At 44.2% G+C, this 19,195-nt stretch overlaps 1 protein-coding gene across 1 annotated transcript; it reads left to right on the top strand.

The window, feature by feature from the left end:
* The first annotated feature begins 352 nt into the window (after positions 1-352).
* Positions 353-16,962, top strand: LOC143687502 (DBH-like monooxygenase protein 2). Its single transcript, XM_077164525.1, has 13 exons — positions 353-757; positions 9,968-10,114; positions 10,700-10,861; positions 11,066-11,149; positions 12,003-12,170; positions 12,369-12,471; positions 12,651-12,817; positions 13,136-13,227; positions 13,516-13,612; positions 13,749-13,808; positions 15,112-15,242; positions 15,988-16,102; positions 16,358-16,962. Exons 1-13 carry the CDS (start codon positions 755-757, stop codon positions 16,586-16,588), a joined length of 1,560 nt encoding a protein of 519 aa, XP_077020640.1. The 5' UTR covers positions 353-754; the 3' UTR covers positions 16,589-16,962.
* The last annotated feature ends 2,233 nt before the right edge of the window (positions 16,963-19,195 follow it).

Below are 19,195 nucleotides of genomic sequence, written 5' to 3'. Positions count from 1 at the left end.
CTTGCAGCTGCACATAATTGACCATGTGACCACCTGAATCATTCTGCTGAAGGTGGAATACATTATGTTATCACATCCCTGGACCTTGTGGCCCCATCTCTTTGTTTTTCCCCATCACAGAAGCTCAGGGGATTAGGACTCCTGGATTCTGAGGAGGAAATTGGCCATGTGGCATCACAATCAGAGAAGATTGATCTCTACTCTTATGACCATCACCAGCCTGCCCATGCTCTGTTAAATACACAAACATTCTCCTTTTTCTCTCTCTATCTCTATTTGCCACTTGTTTCTTGTCCCAGTAGGAGGGTATGATGTCACTCACAGAGTGCTGGTTCTCTCCCAGGCACCTCTGAGCGCCTCTTATCAGCTCCAGAGGATAAGAAGAGTGAAGGGGAGGAGGGCGAAAGCCTGCCTCAGCATCCGCGGGACAGTTGGGTACTGTGTTTCCTCATTCCTCCAGGGAGTGTACTCCTGTTTGAGAGTACCATTGCTGAGAGTTCTTTGGTTAGATGCCCTGAGAGGTTTTGAAATGCAGAGGTGGTGTCACAGCCAAGAGAACCTAAGCTACTCATCTTAAAAGAAAACTGAGGCCCTCTGTTGGCAGCTCCTGAAACCAACTACTGCCAAGCACCTCTGTGGCTGGAATGATGGAAGGCCCTAGAGGCTTAGTGGATTCTCTTTGACCTCAATACCTTTGACCAGTCCCGAGGACTGAAAACTACGCCTCAATACCATGGCCTAGATCCTTAATTCCATGGTGAGTAAACCAGCCCTCTAGTATGGCACAATGTAGGGGCTCAGAAGATGTTTTTTGATTGAATGGATCGTGCTATCCCTTCATTAGTCAGATAGGAGATACTGGGTCTATGTGATGTGAGTCTCCTTTCTTCAGGCTGACATGAATGATTTTTCCATATCTTCACAAAGTACATTCCATTTCATTTTCTCATTTAATACTTTCAAAAGCCCTATTAGGTAAATACCATTAAAAAAAATAAGGAAATGAATGCTTAGAACACTTAGATAACTTGCCTGAAATCATATAGTTAATAGTATCAGTAGATCTAGGACTGAAATATAAGGGCTTTGACTCTTATTCCAGGACTATTTTATTCCAGAAGTCACTATATTGTCTACATAATGAATTCACTATTGTAATGAAGGAGATGGGCAGAGGAGGTGTTACTGTTGCTGGATTTGAGTTTCTAGGCTCTTGGCTATGCTGCAAGAGAGAATTCAAGAGCACAGCACAGATTAAGGAAGCAAGCAGAAAGTTTATTTAGTACACATATGATAAGAATGTGTGGATGCTCCCACAAGAAGAAAGAGGCAAGAAGCATGTGGTGCTGTAGGAAGGGCTTTTGTTTCTACAGTTTTTCTAGTTCTTTTGGTAATTATTTTATTGCTTTCTTCTTCCTCCTCATTTGCTAAGGTCTAAACCTAGATCCCTGTCATACCTGGTACTGTTTGCTGCCACTAGGTAGTACAGCCCTTGTTTATTACCATCAGGGGTTGTTTACTGCTATTTCTCTCAGAGATATCTTCCTCCTTGCCTCTTTGCATGCTGACTGCTCACTGGGATTTGTCCTTTGCTCATTAGCCAACTGTCCTTCAGTCACTTCAGTAATGAACCCCACTTCATTACCTTGCAGGCATCTTTGCACCCTTCCAGAAAGTACTGCCCCCACCCCCACCCCACATTGCATAGCTAGTAAGTCTCTCCAGATAGGTCATCCGGCAGATGCAAGCAGAGGACAGGGAGGTCCACACAGTATATTGCAGCAGAAAGGCCCTGCAAAGCAGAGGGAGGGGGATGCCAAGCTAATCTCCCTGCAGATCCCTTCCCAGGCTTCAATAAGGCCAGATGGGAAAAGGCACCTGAGATTAGTCCACTAGGACAAGTGACACGGGCCTTGGTGTGTGAGAGTTGGGGTGGGAAGTAAGCAGCTTCTCTCTGAAAAAGGAACCGTCAACATGCCAAGACATGAGGGACATTTGGAGACATCCCTATTCCCGAATTACTTTCCTACCCTCTTGCCTTCTAGATTCTCCATAACATGTAGAATATCATTGTTATTCCTTTAGGTTAAGACTATTTAAATAAAAGTTATTTAATTTTAAATACACTTGAAGAAGTGATTCTACAGATTCATTGAGCTAGTTATTAACCTTTGAATATGAATTCAGCTTTCACCCCCTGAAGGCAGGATCAGTCTTGTGGCAATTGGAAAATTAGCTAAAGAGTTACGGGAAGTTGGGGAAACATCCCTTGAATGTAATCACATAAGTGACAGATAATGGGGAGCCATGAAGAGTGTGGAAGAGGTGGGGCATACGTGCATGAAGAAGGGGAAACTAAGAGTATGAGAAAAGCCCAAAGCCAGGTTTTTTATACTCCCTTGTTTGCAATTTTGCCTTGGCCCAATCTTGCCCCAAGACACTAAGTACCACTAAGGACTAAGTATAGGTTCTCAATAAATACTGGTTGAGTGAATAAATAAGGACTGGTCTATAAAAATAACACTGGCTTTTCCACCCCATCCATCTCCTGTTTGCTGCACCAACCACTCATTGGTGAAGAGACAGAGAAGAGTATTTAAAGGAGGAGTCTTGTGTGGGTTTGCTGATCTCCCCAGCCTCCACAGTGCCCATCCAGGGAGAACTGTGAGGAGGTGGTGCCCCTGATGGAAAATACTCTTGCTCACCACAAGCATTGACCAAACAGCCTTTGCCAGGATCTGCCCTACAACCATTCATTCCACCACTAGAGCTGAAATTACCTTTCTGTAGGGAAGCCCCTTTCCCAATCACTTGCTCCCACCTTGACTCCCAATTACCTTTTCACCTGGTCTTCACTCCCTGTAGAAGCTTTGACCTAAGGTTCACAGGCAGAGTGGCCCAGTTACAGTAGCCCTCCTTTCTTGTCCCCCTCCTCTGCAGGATCCTGGGCCTTTATCTCCCTCATTACTTCTTGGTTCCTGGTGATTAGTCTTGCACCTCTGTGTTCAGCCCCTCACGTTGTGTATGACCTTATTCTGCCTGCAGACCCAGTTCTGGTTTTGGGCTTTGTAGTTTACTATTTGGTACCTTCCTCTACAGATTCCAGACCCTGTTTTTTCCTGGATCAGGCCCTTTCTGGTATTGTTGATAAAAAGATCAGCTTAAGATTGGGAAATGAGAAATGTAGGTGGGATGGGTCTTGTTTTTAATGCTGCTGGAAATGCAATATACCAGAAATGGAACAGCTTTTAAAAAGGAATTTATTAAGTTACTAGTTTATAGTTTGAATGTCTTAAAGATGTCCAAATAAAGGCAGCCAGAGAAATACCTTGATTACAAAGAAAGGCCGATGTCTGCCACATGGTAAGTCACATGGCCGGCCTCTGCTGGTCCTTGTTTCTGGTTCTGTTGGTTCCAACTTCTGATTTCAGTGGCTTCCTCTCTAAATGTCTGTGGGCCTTCACTTAGCTTCCAGGGTAAAAGTCTGGGTTCTCACATGGGAAAGCACACGGCAATGTCTGCTGGACTCTGCCTTTCCAAACATCGGTGACTAGGTGTCTGTTTTTTCTATCAGTACTCTAAGAATCTCCAAATGTCTGCATCTATGTCGGCTCTGGAGAAACTGTGTTTTCTCCAAACTGTCTTCCCTTTTAAAGGACTCCAGTAAACTAATCAAGACCCACCTTGAATGGGTAGGGATACAGCTCCATCTAATCAAAAGGCCATACCCACAATTGGGCACATCATATCTTCATGGAGTAATCAAATCAAAATTTCACAACTGAGTGAGTCAATCTTCACGGAAACAATCTAATCAAAATTTTCTACCCTACGATATTGAATCAGGATAAAGGACATGGCTTTTCTGGGGGTACACAACACTTTCAAACCAGCATGGGGGCATATTAGGGAAAATAGGCGTCGATTTATTTCAGAAATATAAATGAGGCGCTACACATTGAGATTCACCTAACCCTTTTTCTGCTTCATATTTCTTCCTGGTACCACTCTGACTATCGATATAGGTATTAAAGTGCAAAACACACTGTGAGGTACAACTACTGTCTAACATTGATTGAACGTCTACCATGTGTCTCTGCATTATACCAAATACTTCTCATAAATTGTGTTGTTACTCCTTGCAGTAACCCTCTGAGATGGATAGGCTTACTATCTTCATTTTTATTTTCTTTTTTACAGACCCAGAAACTAAGGTTCAGGGATATTAAGAGACTTCCATAAAGTTTGGAGGTGGCAGATCTAAGGTTATACTCAAGCTGTCTATTGATGTGCTTTTCGGGCAGAGGTTGTTTACTGAAAAGCCGATGGGAAATCAGTGGAGAAAGTCTACCTGTGGTTAAGACGCAAGGAGGGAGGATCTAGGGTGGGAAGGAAGCAGGGTTGGGAGGGCTGTCAGTGTACAGGAAGGAGGAAGTTGGATCTATGGTTGGGGACAAGGGAAGACTGTGTGTGTGGTTTTTATTCATATGCCCAAGGAGGGTTTTCCACTGTGTCTTTGCTGCAGGTGCAATACAAAGTTCTGCTCTGAGTTACATTGGTTATTTGCAGGCTCAACTCAGAGTCACTGATCCGTGTGGCTTGATAATCTGCTCCAGAATGGGATATGATCTCCTTATCCCCAGGGCTCTGTAGAGTGGCCAGCATCTGTAGCTGCCCCTTGAGATCCTGTTGGTACCAGCTCATCCAGGGATATTGAGAATTCCTCAGTATGCAGACCAGGGTCTTAGCCCCTCCACGTGTTACCAGAACCCACCTTGGCCTTTGCTCAACCAGGCTTGCAGAAGTATCTGAAATATACAGACAGACCAGGTTGAAAGTACACAGAGTGATCACGTCAAAGATAACAACTGCAGAGAAGAAGGGGTCCCACAAGTAATGTTGATAGGAGGCTGCTAGAAACAGAAGAGATATTTCCTTAGGGCAGGGAGAGTGGTATGCCTGGGAGAACTGTGGCAAGTCAGGGACTATGGAGTGAATGTTTCTATGCCTACTAATACTACGGTGACCTGATTCCTCTTTCTCTCCCTCATCCCACTGAATGGCTTCCCTAACGTGGCATCTTACCTGTACTCACAGCAACTATGAATATCCACCTCCATAGAATAGTAATTGGTGCCATTCCCTGACCTTCAGGCCCCCTCCAGCATGGGGACAGGGCCAGTTGGGCAAGAGAGCAGGAGCCCAGTGTAAAAGGCAGCAGTTGGTGGCTGACACTCAGGGCCTGAAGCTCAAAGGGTGTGGCTTTTCAGGAAACTCAGTATCGTGCTGTTTCATCACAATACAGTTCAAACCTCAAACAGGAAGAGTGCTTCCTGCTTCATGAGTACCAATATGCACATGCGTATACACACATACATGCTTCCTTAGTGAATATACTTGTCCTTTCACTCTCTCAACTGTGTCCCAGATATTCCTAGGATAGTGGTTCTGAATCTAAGCCTAAAATCTTTGCAAGCAATACAAATATCTAAATGTAACATATTGGCACCTGTAAATTGAACAGAAAGTTCTCTCTCAGCCATAAGAAAGAATGAAGAACCTTGAAAACATGCTCAGTGTTTTCACATAAGGACAAATATCATACGATGCCACTTATAAGAGAAGTCTAGAAATAGCAAATCCAAAGATACAGAAAGTAGGTTAGAGTTTACCAGGGAATAGAGGAAGTGGGAAAGGGCAGTACATGTTTGGTGGATATGGAGTGTATATAAATAAAATTAGTTGAACAAAACAAAACATCTCTCAAACAAACACTTCAAGTATACACATAAGTTGTTGCAAAACAACATTTGGCAGTATGACAATGGACACCAGTCTCAAATTGCCTATTTGACTCATAATGATGTCACTAGTTAGCTGTGTGAGCTTAGAGCTCAGTTTCTCCATCTGTAAAGCATAGATAATAATGAAAACTATTTCGCAGGAATAAATAGATTAATATATGAAAAGTTCTTAGAGCAGAGCTTGGCACAAAGTATGCACGCAACAAAGATTGACTATGAGGTAACAGTAAATTTCAAATTCAATTAAAGCATGATGGAATTAATAGACTTTTGTCTTTAACATCCTATAACTCGGTAATCAAAGCATATATTCTCCTAATATTTTAACATTGATAAGAGATACCAGTTTTCAGAAAGTTTAGAAACCAATGATCTCTCCAATCTAACATTTTACAGACAACAATATGGCAACACAGAGGGGAGTAGCAATTGAATTCACCATTGCAAGACCTGGGACAGCGCTGAATTTGACTTGGTCTTCCCAGTTCAATATCTGCCACACCACAACTACTTGATAAATGAAAAGAATTGGAGTAAGGCTAGATCCCAGGTCCCATCTCCCTGGAGTATCCCCATGTGACGCTACAGCAATGACCTGGCATCCTGGTGGTTTGTGCCTCCCATATTTGCTTTTACTTCTGTGCTCCCTTACCTTCTCTGAACCACATCACTCCAGAGAGAAAAAGAGATGAAATTCTGGGAGGAATTGGCAAAGTTGTCACACATCTTGAATACCAGAAAAATGTAAAATTAAAGATAGACATGTCCTTACTCTGACCAGCCATTGTGCATTTAATTCTAAGTATTGTTGCAGGGATGTCACTTTGGAGATTGGACTTGAAGGGAAAGGGGGCTGGGAAAGCACGGAGAGCTGTAACTGAGTGTGGTGGGCGGAGGTGAGGTGGAGATAAAATAGAGAATAAAGCCCAGTGGGAAGCCAAATGAGGGCCTAGGAGAAGAGAATCCCTGAGTCTGCACTCCCAGCTTCCAACTCTACTATGTGGACTCTGCCTCTTCCCTGAAGACAGTCCTTTGGCGATAGATAAGACTGCTGGTAAGGAATCCTGGGCCTATCTGAGGTCCCAGGGCTGCCTCTGTCTGTCCTGGTCCCCCCTCCCCATTCCCTTAGCCTTAATCCCCAAATGAGATTAGGATCAGAGTGTCTCCAATGGGCCTGTTATCTCCCTCCCTGACATTCCTGCTCTTCAAGGTCATTTTGTCCCCAGGTTCCGCTTTCTCCGCCTCTCTTGGCCTGGCTTCCTTTCCTGGGCTTAGCTAAGCCTCTTCCTTCCAGATGACTGCTTAGCTCCTTACCTTCTCTACCACACCCAGAGAGTTGGGGTTATGGTGCCCTCTTGGGAAAACTGTTTTCTCCCTTACTGCTTGACAAAGATTACTCAAGTGCTCACAGTACCAGCAAACGACCTCACCTGGGTCCTTACCAACTTTGATGAATTCAGTATTGTAATAAGAACAGTAAGCATGCACTGAATGAAGTTTCTGTGTTGAGGAAGGCTCTTGGGACACATGTCCTCATTAGTTTTTCAGAGCCTCTCCATTTCCCAATGTAGGAAGGGCAACTGGGAATCAAATGAAGTGATTTCTAGACCCGGGTTAACTGTGTTAGACACTGGGAGGAAAAAACTTAAAGTGAGACTTAGGTCCTCTCCCTAAGAAGCAGTCAGCAAATGACACCAACTTTCCCCGTCAGGACATACCATGGTAGAAGTGCATGGCAGAAGACTGTGGATGCTTTGTATCTGTGAGCTAAGGAGATAATGGAAAAAGTATTGGCCTGTGTTCTTGCTTTAGCTCTGCACTGACTCTATGGGTGGTCTGGGACTATTCATGCTATCCTTTGGGACTTCCGTGGTCTCATTTAAAAATTAAGTGGATTTTGGGCAGACAACAGTGGTTCAGTGGCAGAGCTCTCACCCACTATGCCAGAGAGCTGGGTTCGGTTCCCAGTGCCTAAACATGTAAAAAAAAAAATAATAATAAGTGGATTTAACATTCTTTTCTGCTCTGATGGTCTAATATTCCTTCCGTTGGTGTTGTCTGTATAATTTCAATATGCTTGCAAATAGGGGTGTTGGGATAAATTTACTATTGAGAGTAATTAAAATGTGACTTCTCTGAAAGGCAATTTATGGGAGGAAGTAAAGCACAAAGTAGCCCAAAGACAAAGTCATATTTATTCCCTATTTTCTCTCCCTTCTTCCCCTTACCTCCTCCCCAGGGATATGCAGAAACTCGAAGCTACCCCAGGTTTGCACATCTGGAAAGCTGATTATGCTTTCCCCACCTCTAAATGTCCTTTCAGGGATTAGCAGCAAAGACTAGGATATGGAAATTATAACCTTCCTCAAACCCCCTCCCAACAACTTCTTCCTACACTTTCTGGAAGGTTGAAAGGTTTACATGCAGTCCCATACTATCCTGTTTGTGCCTTAGTTCTAAGCAGAAACTAAATGAAAAATGCCTATAAAAATTGGGGTACAGGAACAAGTGTCAGAAAGAGAGTGTTCAATAAGGACATTCAAGGCTACAGGGATGGTGCAGGAAGATGGGGGGGAGATTGGAGAGTGGGGTAGAGAAACTAAAGCCTGCCTCCTTAATTCTGAAGGGTCCTCATTGGCGGGACACTTTCATGGGGTTGGGGTGGAAGGGTCTGATGATTTACTTCTAAGAATTTCATGACAGTTTCCTGCTCCAGGATAAGAGTAAGAGCAACTTGTCCTGCACCCTCTCTGAGCACCTCTCACCTCCAAACTTATGTAAGTGGCACCACCCTGTACCCAGAGGATAATCAGATCAGAAGAGTCCCATCCTGTCCCTCCTCCATGGCACGGTGCCTGAGACAGGTAGAGGCAGATATAAGTCAGGCACCCCTGCAAGTGTTCATCTGTAGGAGAAATGTTCCAGGACCTGAGAGCTATGACCTGTGTCTTCTTCTTCAGGTTTCTCCTACTCCTGGCTCTGGCTGCTTCCTCCCAAGGCCACCACCTCAGCCTCAGCTCCACATCTCACCTGCGTTTTTCCAGGTTCCTAGGTCCATCCAATACCATTTTCCTGCGTTGGGACTTTGACTTTGAGGCTGAGATCATCACTTTTGAGCTCAAGGTCCAGACAACAGGCTGGGTGGGCTTGGGTATCACAAATCGCTACACCAACGTGGGAAGTGATCTGGTTGTTGGCGGAGTCTTGCCCGATGGCAATGTCTATTTCTCGGTGAGTCTAAGGGTGACTGCTTTTCATGGATATAGTTCCTTTGCTGGGTTGAAGATGTCTATGGGTCCTGTCATAGGAACAGTCTATATCCCCCAAACGTGTACAGGCAATACTCCCCAAACACCGACTAATGGCTGATCTCTTCCTACAGAAATGGTCCATGTAGAGCTTCAACTTAGGTCTTTCAGAGTAAATGTCCCTAAGGTTATTGAGAGAACGTGAATGTGAATAAGAGAGATAGTCTTGGACCAAATATTGCTAATTGCCCATTAAATGCAGGTCACTATGAAAGATTCAAAGACGTTTAAGACACGGTGCTTGTTCTCAATTTCCTTAATTCAGTCAGACATTTCAACATGAAATTGTCTAATAACAACAATTACTTAAAACTGTTAGGTAATTTTGATTAACCAGGCATGTTCCAAATGCTGCCTGTTTAACTTCATAGCATCACTATGAGGGGGAACTACTATTATTCCTATTTTACAAATGAAGAAGCCACTCACCGATCTAATAGTGTTACCCACCCTGAACTCTTAATTACTCTTTTAAACTGCATTTATATAAGGAAGCCTCAATTAATAATACAAAAGAACATATGCTAAGAGCCAGATCAGAGATGATTAATGGCATCAATAGTTCAGAGAACAAGTGAGCTTTCAAGGGTAAGCAGGTACAAGAAGAGTAGGAATTATGGAGAGGAGATTGGACATGGGAGAAATAAACCCAGATCAGGTGGTAAAATTTGTTCAGACATGGTCTATCTCTTTTCCTCAAGAATCCAACACTTGAGGTTATGCTTTGTCCTGGGAGGAAACTATATAATAAGAGCTGAGCTCTGCTACCTGGAGGAGCTGAAGGGACACCTAGAACGCCAAAGACTTGAACATTGGGCTTCTAGTTCTTATTCTCTGCTCTCCACTGAACCCTAGGATCAGCACCTGGTGGATGAAGACACCCTAGAGGAGGATGGGAGCCAGGATGCTGAACTACAGGGGCTAATAGAAGATGCTGAATATACCACCATGCGCTTTTCCAGGCCCTTCCGCTCCTGTGACCCTCATGACCAAGACATCACGGTAAAACGGAGAAGGGTGAATAGCATTGAATCACAACAGTTTTTCTTTCTGGGGAGGTGGAGTCATCTCTGATATGGCAATATCCATGTATTTCAGGTAGGCAGTCATAGTTCCTAGGAGTTCTTTCCCTCTCAATCTTCCCAAGTACTTCCCCAATCATGCCACCTCTTGAAATTTGCAAGCCCTCTGCTGGGCAACCTCCCACTGCTTCATTGTCTGCCCTACACTTTCCAGTGCTCGCCTTTGGCAGGAACCTGGGCTCAGAAGTTATAGGACTTGAAGATCTTTGCCTTATTTCATTGAAATTTAAAATATTAGGATTTAAGAGTTTATCTAGCCCAACCCTTTCATTTTACAGATATGGGAAACAGACATAGAGGGGTTATGCAAGAGGGAATGTGACTTACTCAAGTTAGTTATCAACAAGTTAGCCTCTAAGGCAGAACCAGAACCCAGGTATCCTGACTCCCAATCTGAAGTTCTTTCTATTATACCTATTTAGATGTGAGCAGGTGGCTGGAGTAGGTCCCCAGATGTGGGTATATGTAGAAGTGTCATTCATAACAATGCCCATGATGCCCACAGAGTGACACTATGAGGGTACTGACTGCCTACGGCCTAGATGACACTCTGAAGCTGGATCGGGAGCGTATTTTTGTGAAGTCCATCTTCCTGCTACAAATAGTCCACCCTGATGATCTTGAAGTCCCTGAGGACACCATAATCCATGACTTGGAGATCACTGATGTAAGACACCCCCCCATCTTCTCACCCAATCCAGGGTTCTCTTGCACTTGACATTGTGTCTATTCTGTGGATTGATGTTACTCCCATTTTCCTTAGTCCCCTGAGAACTACTAAACTAGCCCTAAAGTGAACTTCTTTCCCTTGTCTGTCTTGTCCCTTGCTTCTCTGGGAACCTAACTCTGCCTCCGCATTACCCTTCTCCAGTTCCTCATTCCAGAAGATGACACCACATATGCCTGCACCTTTCTCCCTCTCCCCATCGTTAGCAAGAAACATCATATCCACAAGGTGTGGTAAACCAGAGTGCGGGGAACATTGGCAAAACAGAGGGAAAGGTGGTTGAGAAGAGCTGTGGGAATAGTCAATTCTGAAGGGATGGAGTTCGGAAAATTACTTGGAGGGAAGAAATAGGGAAGTAGCTGGGGAGAAAATGGTAGAGTTGTGTTTGGTAGAGTTGGTAGTTACTCATTTCCTGAGCACAGAATTACAGCTCTAAGCACTATTTTATCCAAACCCCACAATGTGGCAATGATTCTGAAGAAGGTTACTAATGAGTAGGTATTTGCAAAAAACAAAATATAAACCCTAATGTGAACTCAGAACTGGTGTTCTCTTGGCTATGGAGGAAGTAAAGGCAGGGAAGAGGTGTGGCCAAGGCTATACGGTCATGGAAGTCTGACTAGAGTGAACTCAAAATTGGTCACCTGATTTCACATTTGAATGATGTCCATTTTGATCAAATAAATGAAAGTATTGTCTCATAAGAAGTGGCAAATTTATCGGAGGATCTTTTAAAAAGAGGATCCAAAAAAGCTTGATTTCATGCTTAGATATAATGAAACTGACTGAGGTTATCAAGGGAAAGTTAGAAGTCTTGGAATATCCCAGGCTAGACTTGATATGTTATGCTCTCAAGGAAGGGATTTGAAGGAATGCAGTCTGAGACACAAGTCAAACAAAGCAGAAGGAAAGTGATAGGGTGGAGAATCAAAACAGGGAGAAGAAGTAGAAGAGAAAGAGAAAAAGAGAGATGTGGGTGATGGGCATAGCTTTACTTGTTTTACTCAGGGAAGAGGAGTGGCGGAATAAGGCTTTGACATAGAAGATCTAGACCGTTCTCTGATCTCTTTCCTTTGCCCAGTTTGAGCCCAAGTTGATGGATCACAATGAGACAATGGTTCATCACATCCTGGTGTACGCCTGTGGCAATGCCAGTGCTCTTCCGACAGGCATCAGCGACTGCTATGGGGCTGACCCTGCCTTCTCTCTCTGCTCACAGGTCATCGTGGGCTGGGCTGTCGGGGGCACTGTGAGTCCCAAGAATGGGAGAAATAATGGCTAAGGGGGTGTATGCTGCCAGACAACCGAGGTTGCTGGACTGATGAAAGCCCAGGGTTGGGAGGTAGGGGAGGTCTTGGATGAGACCTAAAAGACAAGGGCAGGAGTTGTGGATATCTGCCCCTGCCTCCCAGCCCTTCTTGCTGCCAAATCCTCCTCCCTCCAACAGAGTTATCAGTTCCCGGATGATGTGGGAATCTCTATTGGAACTCCCTTGGACCCCCAGTGGATCCGACTGGAGATTCATTACAGCAATTTTTATAACCACCCTGGTAAGCAGCTAGAGGATGGCTTGTTTACAGAAGGGCAAATGATTCCTATATGTGTCTGGGAAGATGTTGTGGGATATATCCAGAGATTCCTTTTCATCACTGCTACTGCTTTCTGGGTGTCTTTCTCCCAGCAACAGGGCCCGCTCTTCTGCCTTCTGTGATTGTTCCTTTCTGTACAGGTATATATGACTCCTCAGGCATTCGCATGTACTACAGCCCAAAGCTGCGCAAATATGACATGGGAGTACTCCAGCTGGGCTTCTTCACTTTCCCCATACACTTCATACCCCCGCGTGCTGAGTCCTTCATGTCCTATGGGCTGTGTAAGACGGACAAGTTTGAAGAGGTGAAGCCCACCCTCCCTGAGACGACTTGTTCCCCATCACAGATTTGGTATAATCCACAAACTTGCATAGCTGGAGCTCCAGACTTGGAAAATGACTATAACCTGGTGCTCAGGAAATTTGCTAGCATGGATCATGTTAGGGAGGGAAGGAGTTGGGGCTTTGGAAGCAAGGGATGTGGGGCAGGAAGAGGGGACAGGAAGTTTTGGTAAGAATTACGGAGGTGAGTGTCAGAGTCATGAGAGGAAGATACCAAATATCAAGGGAGGACAAGGAGCAGATGAGTTCTTAAATCAGGTATGCTTCTATACCTGTCCCAGACAAACAGGGCTCCAGTGCCTGACATACATGTATATGGTTACCTGCTCCACACCCATTTGGCAGGGCGAGCTCTACAGGCTGTACAATACAGGTAAGGCAACATTTGAATTAAGGCTTTCCCTCAATTTTTTTTCTGAATGTGGGGATAAATTTTAGGACTAGTTATTTATTCTTAAGTATAATGTTATGCTCATTGGAAGTAAGGAGGAGTTAGAAATTTCCCTAAAGTGGATATAACTGGAAAAGCCTGTGGAAGAAGGAACTTTTCGTATTTTATGGGGATTCTGCACTCACAAAATGACTTCACACAATGTCCCTTTATTGGTAGATCCCTACTCACTTCATCCTCTTCCTGTCTCCTCCCTTTTTCTCCCTCTAGGAATGGAACCCAACTCCAAATAATCTGTAAAGATGATGCCTATGACTTTAATCTTCAGGAGACTCGAGATTTACCTTATCGAGTGGAGATCAAGCCGGTAGGAGACTGCGGGAGGCATGGTGGCAGTTGGAGAAAAGGGGGAAAACAGTTCATTATTGTTAGCCAAGAGACTTCTAAGACTGTGCAGGTCCCTCTTTGCCTTACCCTCAGCATTCTTTTTTCACTCTGAACAGGGAGATGATTTGCTGGTAGAATGTCACTATCAGACACTGGACCGTGACTCCTTGACTTTTGTAAGTGTCTCCCTCCCTATCATGGTCACCATGGCAATGGCCCCAGAATAGAGCCCCACTCCTGGTCTTGTCCCTCAAGTGACTGACTATTCCAGCTGAAGTCCCTTTCTTCCTCCAATGCTAGTACCTGTACACATGGGATTTTTCATGCTCTCATATCAGGATCTAAGATTATGTGGACTGATTCTCTACCTTCTCTGCCATTAGCCCATTAAGACCATGAAAAGATAGCATGTAACAATGACTGGTGTCACTGCCTGGTCTGAGTGCCAACACAACCACTTAGTAGCTTGCTGACTTTAGAAAAGTTATCCAATCATTTTTGGGCCTCAGTTTCCTTATTTGTGTGCCAGGAATGGTTTAGTGTTTGTGGGATTCAAAAGGAGTTTCATGCTATTGAAGAAGAAAAGACAGTTATACAAATGATTATAATACATGGTAGAAAGTGATAGATATGATAAGAGAAGAATGGGGATAATGCATAATAGGAATACACAGGAAAAATCATAAGGTCCTACTACATTGAACTAAATATATGATACATTTGAGTGGGGCTTCCTTTAGACACACAGAGTTGAAGAATTTGGAAAAGGAAAAGACTGAAAAAAATCATATATGAGTAGGGCATGTGGTATGTTTGGAGGACAGTGAACTTGGTTGGAAGTTAAGGAATGAGAAAAAATTTCTGAAGGAATAGAATAAGAATGGGGGAGATAGGGATGGATAGAGTCCTTGAAGTAGGGGAGATACAGTGTCATGTCTATTTTTTCTGGAACAGGAGAGTCTAACTGTGTCACCAACTTAATATGTGCCAGGTTAATGAATAATTAATTGAATGAATAAATGGATTGGATTTTATGCCATATATATATAGTCGAGAAATTTTTAAAAAGGAAATGGACTATTGGAAGCTACCAGAGGTTTCTGAATAAGGAGATGATGTGGAGGTTGGATTGCAATCAGAAGAGACTGGTGACAGGACAGGAGACTAGTTGAGAAGCTGGATGTTCTAGTCCAAACCAAGGCAGTGGCAGTGAAAATGTAGAGAACAGGTAGATGTATGGGATAGTTCTTTGGAAATAAGACCAATAACTACCCTCTGGTTGGAAATAGAAGGAGAGAAAGGAAGAGGTGTGGTCAGGAGTAGTAAGTAAGGAGCAGTGAACTGGCTCTAGATTAAGGGAAAAGAGACACAGCACCATTAATAGAACAGGCAACTAAACTATTTTTCTGCCAGCTCTCTTCCCAACTCCCTGAGAGACCTATATCTTTGTCTCTCCATATCTGTCTCCTTCTCCTCCAGGGAGGGCCCAGCACCATTAATGAGATGTGCCTCATCTTCCTCTTCTACTATCCCCGAAACAACATCTCCAGCTGCATGGGGTACCCTGACATCATCTACGTTGCCAATGAGCTGGGGGAGGAGGCATCAGAGTGAGTCACCCTGGAAGATAAGATCCTCATATGTTCTGAGAAGGGGTCTTGGAGACGATGGGGGAAGGAGTAGGAGGAGAACACCCACTACCCAGCAAGCTAGTGATCCAGGGTTCCTGATCTTGCCTTGTCCTCTTCACTCTGCTCCCATTAGTGGCTGACTGTCACAGTTCTGACACTGGCAGGAATTTTGTGGGATGTTTTTCCCTACCTGTCAGGTCATTCAGAGGAGCAATTAAGAAGAACTGCCCTGAGAAGCCAGGCCACTTGTAAATTCTTTGTCTGCCTTTTTCTCATGCGCGACTTGATTCAGTCAACAGCTGTGTTTTATATTCAGGTAATGACTCTTAATCATCTGGAGGCAAGGGTCCTCTCTGTGACTCTGAGGAAAGCCCTAATACTTTTTATCAGGAAAAATACACATCTGTACTGACATATCCCATTTTACGTACAATTAACAGGTTCCCGAAATCATTCCAGCAAATCTACTTGTACTCCATATCTCCTACATTAAGAAATAGTTCTTTAAAGAGTCAGAAGATCTGCTTTAAACAATTTTTAAAATTCTCATATCTAAGTTCTCTTATTTCTCCTTTCATCAAACGCAATATGATTAAGTTGTAAGACATTCCTGACAGATTAATGCCCATGCGGAGTTGATGCTGACAGGTGAGTGTGCTTTATACACATTCTGTCAAAGCTGTAAGTTGACCCTAAATTACTTTCTGTTCCTAACACATGACAGCTCCATGGAAGGCATGATGGCCATGAACAATGTTGAGTGGACCCCAGAGAACATTAAGAAGGCTGAGAAAGCCTGCAAGGAGGCCCAACAGACAGTGATAATAAAGACAATTGATGTAAGTGTTCCAAGAGATATTATCCCTCAGGGTTAGGGAGGTGGGGTGTAGGATGGTGTTGGGCAAAGATAGAGAAAGAGAAGAATGAGGGAAATGAATGGCAATGGTAGGAATTTTGGGTTAGAAGATGGGGAAATTAAGGAAGCAAAACAATGGATTTTTGCTGCTCTGGGTTGTGAGTGTCGTTTGAGTCTTAGGAAAGGAAGGGGGTGGGAGCACTTCTACTTTTACCCATTTTTTCCCCCTCCCCTGCAGGAGGTGGTGGAAAACACAACAGGCTGGATTCCGGACATTGTCCCTACTCCTAGGGGACCCTGCTTAGAATCCACTGGAGGCAAAGTGGAGCCCCAAGACAAGACCCCTGCAGGCTTCAGGGCTGCCCCTGTGGTCCTCTTGGACTCCAGTACTGCCACTCTGAGGTGCCTACCCCTGGCTGCCCTTTTGTTTGGGCAGGGGGCCCTCTCATGGCTCCTTGCCAGCCTGTAGGCTGGAGTCTGATATTGTCTGATTTTGCATGCTGAGGCCCCTCTCTCCTCTGCCCTCCCCCTGACCATCAGACACAGAAATTCCCTCTCTGCTTTGGCCCCCAAAGAGTCCTCCATCTGTGCCCCTAGGCGCTTCTGTGACCAGCTATTCAATGCATCCTTTAAATCTTTAGGACATGGGCCTGGACTGCATGTTTTCTCACAAACTCTGGATCCCAGGCTGGGTGGGAGGTAATGGATCCACTCTTTTGTAACTCTAGTGCCCCAGTTCACTTAAGAGGATGCCATATGGGGAGGAAGGGCATTGAAGGTAAAGAAAGAGTCCTATAAAACCACCTGGGCCTGCCCTTCCAGCCCAAGTGGACCTCTGTTTCTCTTTTCTCCTAAAATTCTTGCCCAGCCCTCCCTGTGAGGCAGAGGCAGCAAGCCACATGTGTGGTGGAGAGTGGGGGGGGGGGTGATTTCTGGCGAATTGAGGGGCTCTATTAATAAGAAAGAAAGCACAAGACATGAAATTAAATAGAATTTGACTTGCTTGCTGCTGCCATCTTTTTCCTTTGAGACTTTGGTCCAGAAGAGGCCACTGGGAGGTCACTTGACTTGCTCAGTATAAGGCATCCAGAGAGCATTTAATGACCTAATTGCCCAAAGTACAACATTTAATGCATAGTACTTGCACTCCGTGCCTCTACTGTCAGAGTGCTATTTATCTCACTGAGTGCTGCATTCTCAACACTTAAGTTACCAGGCATCAAAAGCTTACCTGATCGATCAGTCAGGCTGACTTGAACTCCAAGGAAAGGGGCAGTCCTTAGCTCTGCAGCACAGAACATGTCAAGGAGGTTTTACATGGTAAGAACATAGTAGGCATAAGTGGTTTGTGGAGTCCAGTGTCAGTCCTCAGCCACAGTTTATAGGAAAGGCCAGAGTTAGTGGTCGCCCTGAGAGCCTCTGGTATATTTCCATCTTCTAAGCTTGGGAAGCTTGGCACCACCCTGCCCTTTGGGATTTAAAGTCATCATGTTAGTCTATGAATTTCCTATTTATTGTCCATGTCCAATGGAATGGATCCCTACTCTGGCCATCCCAAGGTTTTTGGAAGGATTGCTATCCACTTGAGATCACTTGGGAGATCTGGCCTTAGCAACCTCCTGGTCAATTTTGGATACATATTGGAAATTGGAAACATCTCCAGAGTTTAATGATCTACTAATTCCTGGCTTGTACCAACATCCAGACCCCACACAGCCGATTCTAATAGGAAGCCATGGTTGAGAGTGGTAATTATTTTAGGAGCTTTCCTGATCCATTTCAGCTGTAATTTAGACACCAATAAAAACTCTACCAAGCAAAGAGAGGAGAGGAACTATGTTGCACGATTGATGGAGGGTCGAGAAAACACAATCACTAGTGTTTTTCTTTCCTGTGAGATGCAGCTAGAGAGAGTCTTTACATTTGCAGTAGGAGAAGAGATACCAGATAGAAGGAAGAACCCTGAAATTGAATATAAAAGGGGATATGTCTGCACAGATGTACTTTTTTCTTGGTTAGAAATTTCGGGTCTTTCCTCAGGGTCACAGAAAGGACTCTTATCACCGATGATTAAGAGTCATTGCCTAAAACACAGCCATTGACAGATTCAAATAGTGTATGAGTAAAAGGAAGACAAATAATTTATATGTAAGTGGTCTGGCTTCTCAGGGTCAGTTCTTCATAGTAGCTCCTCTGAATGACCTGGCTGATATGGAAAAACATCCCACAAAATTCCTGCCAGTGTCAGAGCTGTGACAGCCAGCCACTAATGGGAGTAGGGGTGAAGAGGGCAAGGGTGGATCCGTCAGCCCATTGACAAACCCTGAATAACTAACTTGGTGGGTAGTGGGTGGAGATGTTGTTTTGGGCATAGTAGAAGAAGTGATAATAAAGACCACTGATGTGAGTGTTCCAAGCAATACCATCCATTCAGAGTTAGGGATGGTGGGGTATGAGACACTGTTGGGTAAAAATGGAGAAAGAGAAGAATGAGACAAGCAAATAACAATGGTAAGAACATTGGGTCAGAAAATGGGGAACTGAGGAACCAAAAGGATAGGTTCTTGTTGTTCTGGCCTATGGGCTAAGCATTGATGTTACCATCATGGGCCCTGCTTCCCGGGAAAAGAGCATCCCTCTTCTGGGACAGGTGATGTACATTGTGGGCATGGGAGGTAAGGAACCCATCGTCAGTACTGTCCTTCTTAGAAAATTCTGGCTCTCTATTCTGAGATTCTGCAAAACCCTCTGGGTCTGTATTCAGCTGCTCAGTGTTGCATTTTCTCAATGCTCAGGGCCATTTCTGGGTCTCATGCTGTCTGAGCAGATGGACTTGCCCTTAAATCAAAGAGGTTTCCCCAAATTCACGATTATAAAAAAGCAAAGTTTGCTTGAAGCCAGAGAAGTATCTGTATTCACCATTGATCTTCTCTATTGTCGCTATTCAGGGGAAATGGAGGCTTTCTTTTTAGGCAATAATTCAACACATGGTTGTAGCCATCTGCCAGCTATTTGAGATACACAAATTATTTTCTATAGCATGAAGAAACACATAAAAAGCCAAAACAACCAAAAT

This window comes from Tamandua tetradactyla, chromosome 1 (assembly GCF_023851605.1).
Source record: "Tamandua tetradactyla isolate mTamTet1 chromosome 1, mTamTet1.pri, whole genome shotgun sequence".
NCBI classification, from domain to species: domain Eukaryota; kingdom Metazoa; phylum Chordata; class Mammalia; order Pilosa; family Myrmecophagidae; genus Tamandua; species Tamandua tetradactyla.
The sequence above is the reverse complement of the archived record's forward strand: the minus strand, read 5'-3'. Positions and strand labels throughout refer to the sequence as shown.

Bases quoted from the DNA above. Each gene is read 5' to 3' on its own strand.
- LOC143687502 (XM_077164525.1), top strand. The intron at 10,862-11,065 runs GTAAGACACCCC...ACCCTTCTCCAG, and splicing joins ATGACTTGGAGATCACTGAT to TTCCTCATTCCAGAAGATGA. The intron at 15,243-15,987 runs GTGAGTCACCCT...AACACATGACAG, and splicing joins CTGGGGGAGGAGGCATCAGA to CTCCATGGAAGGCATGATGG.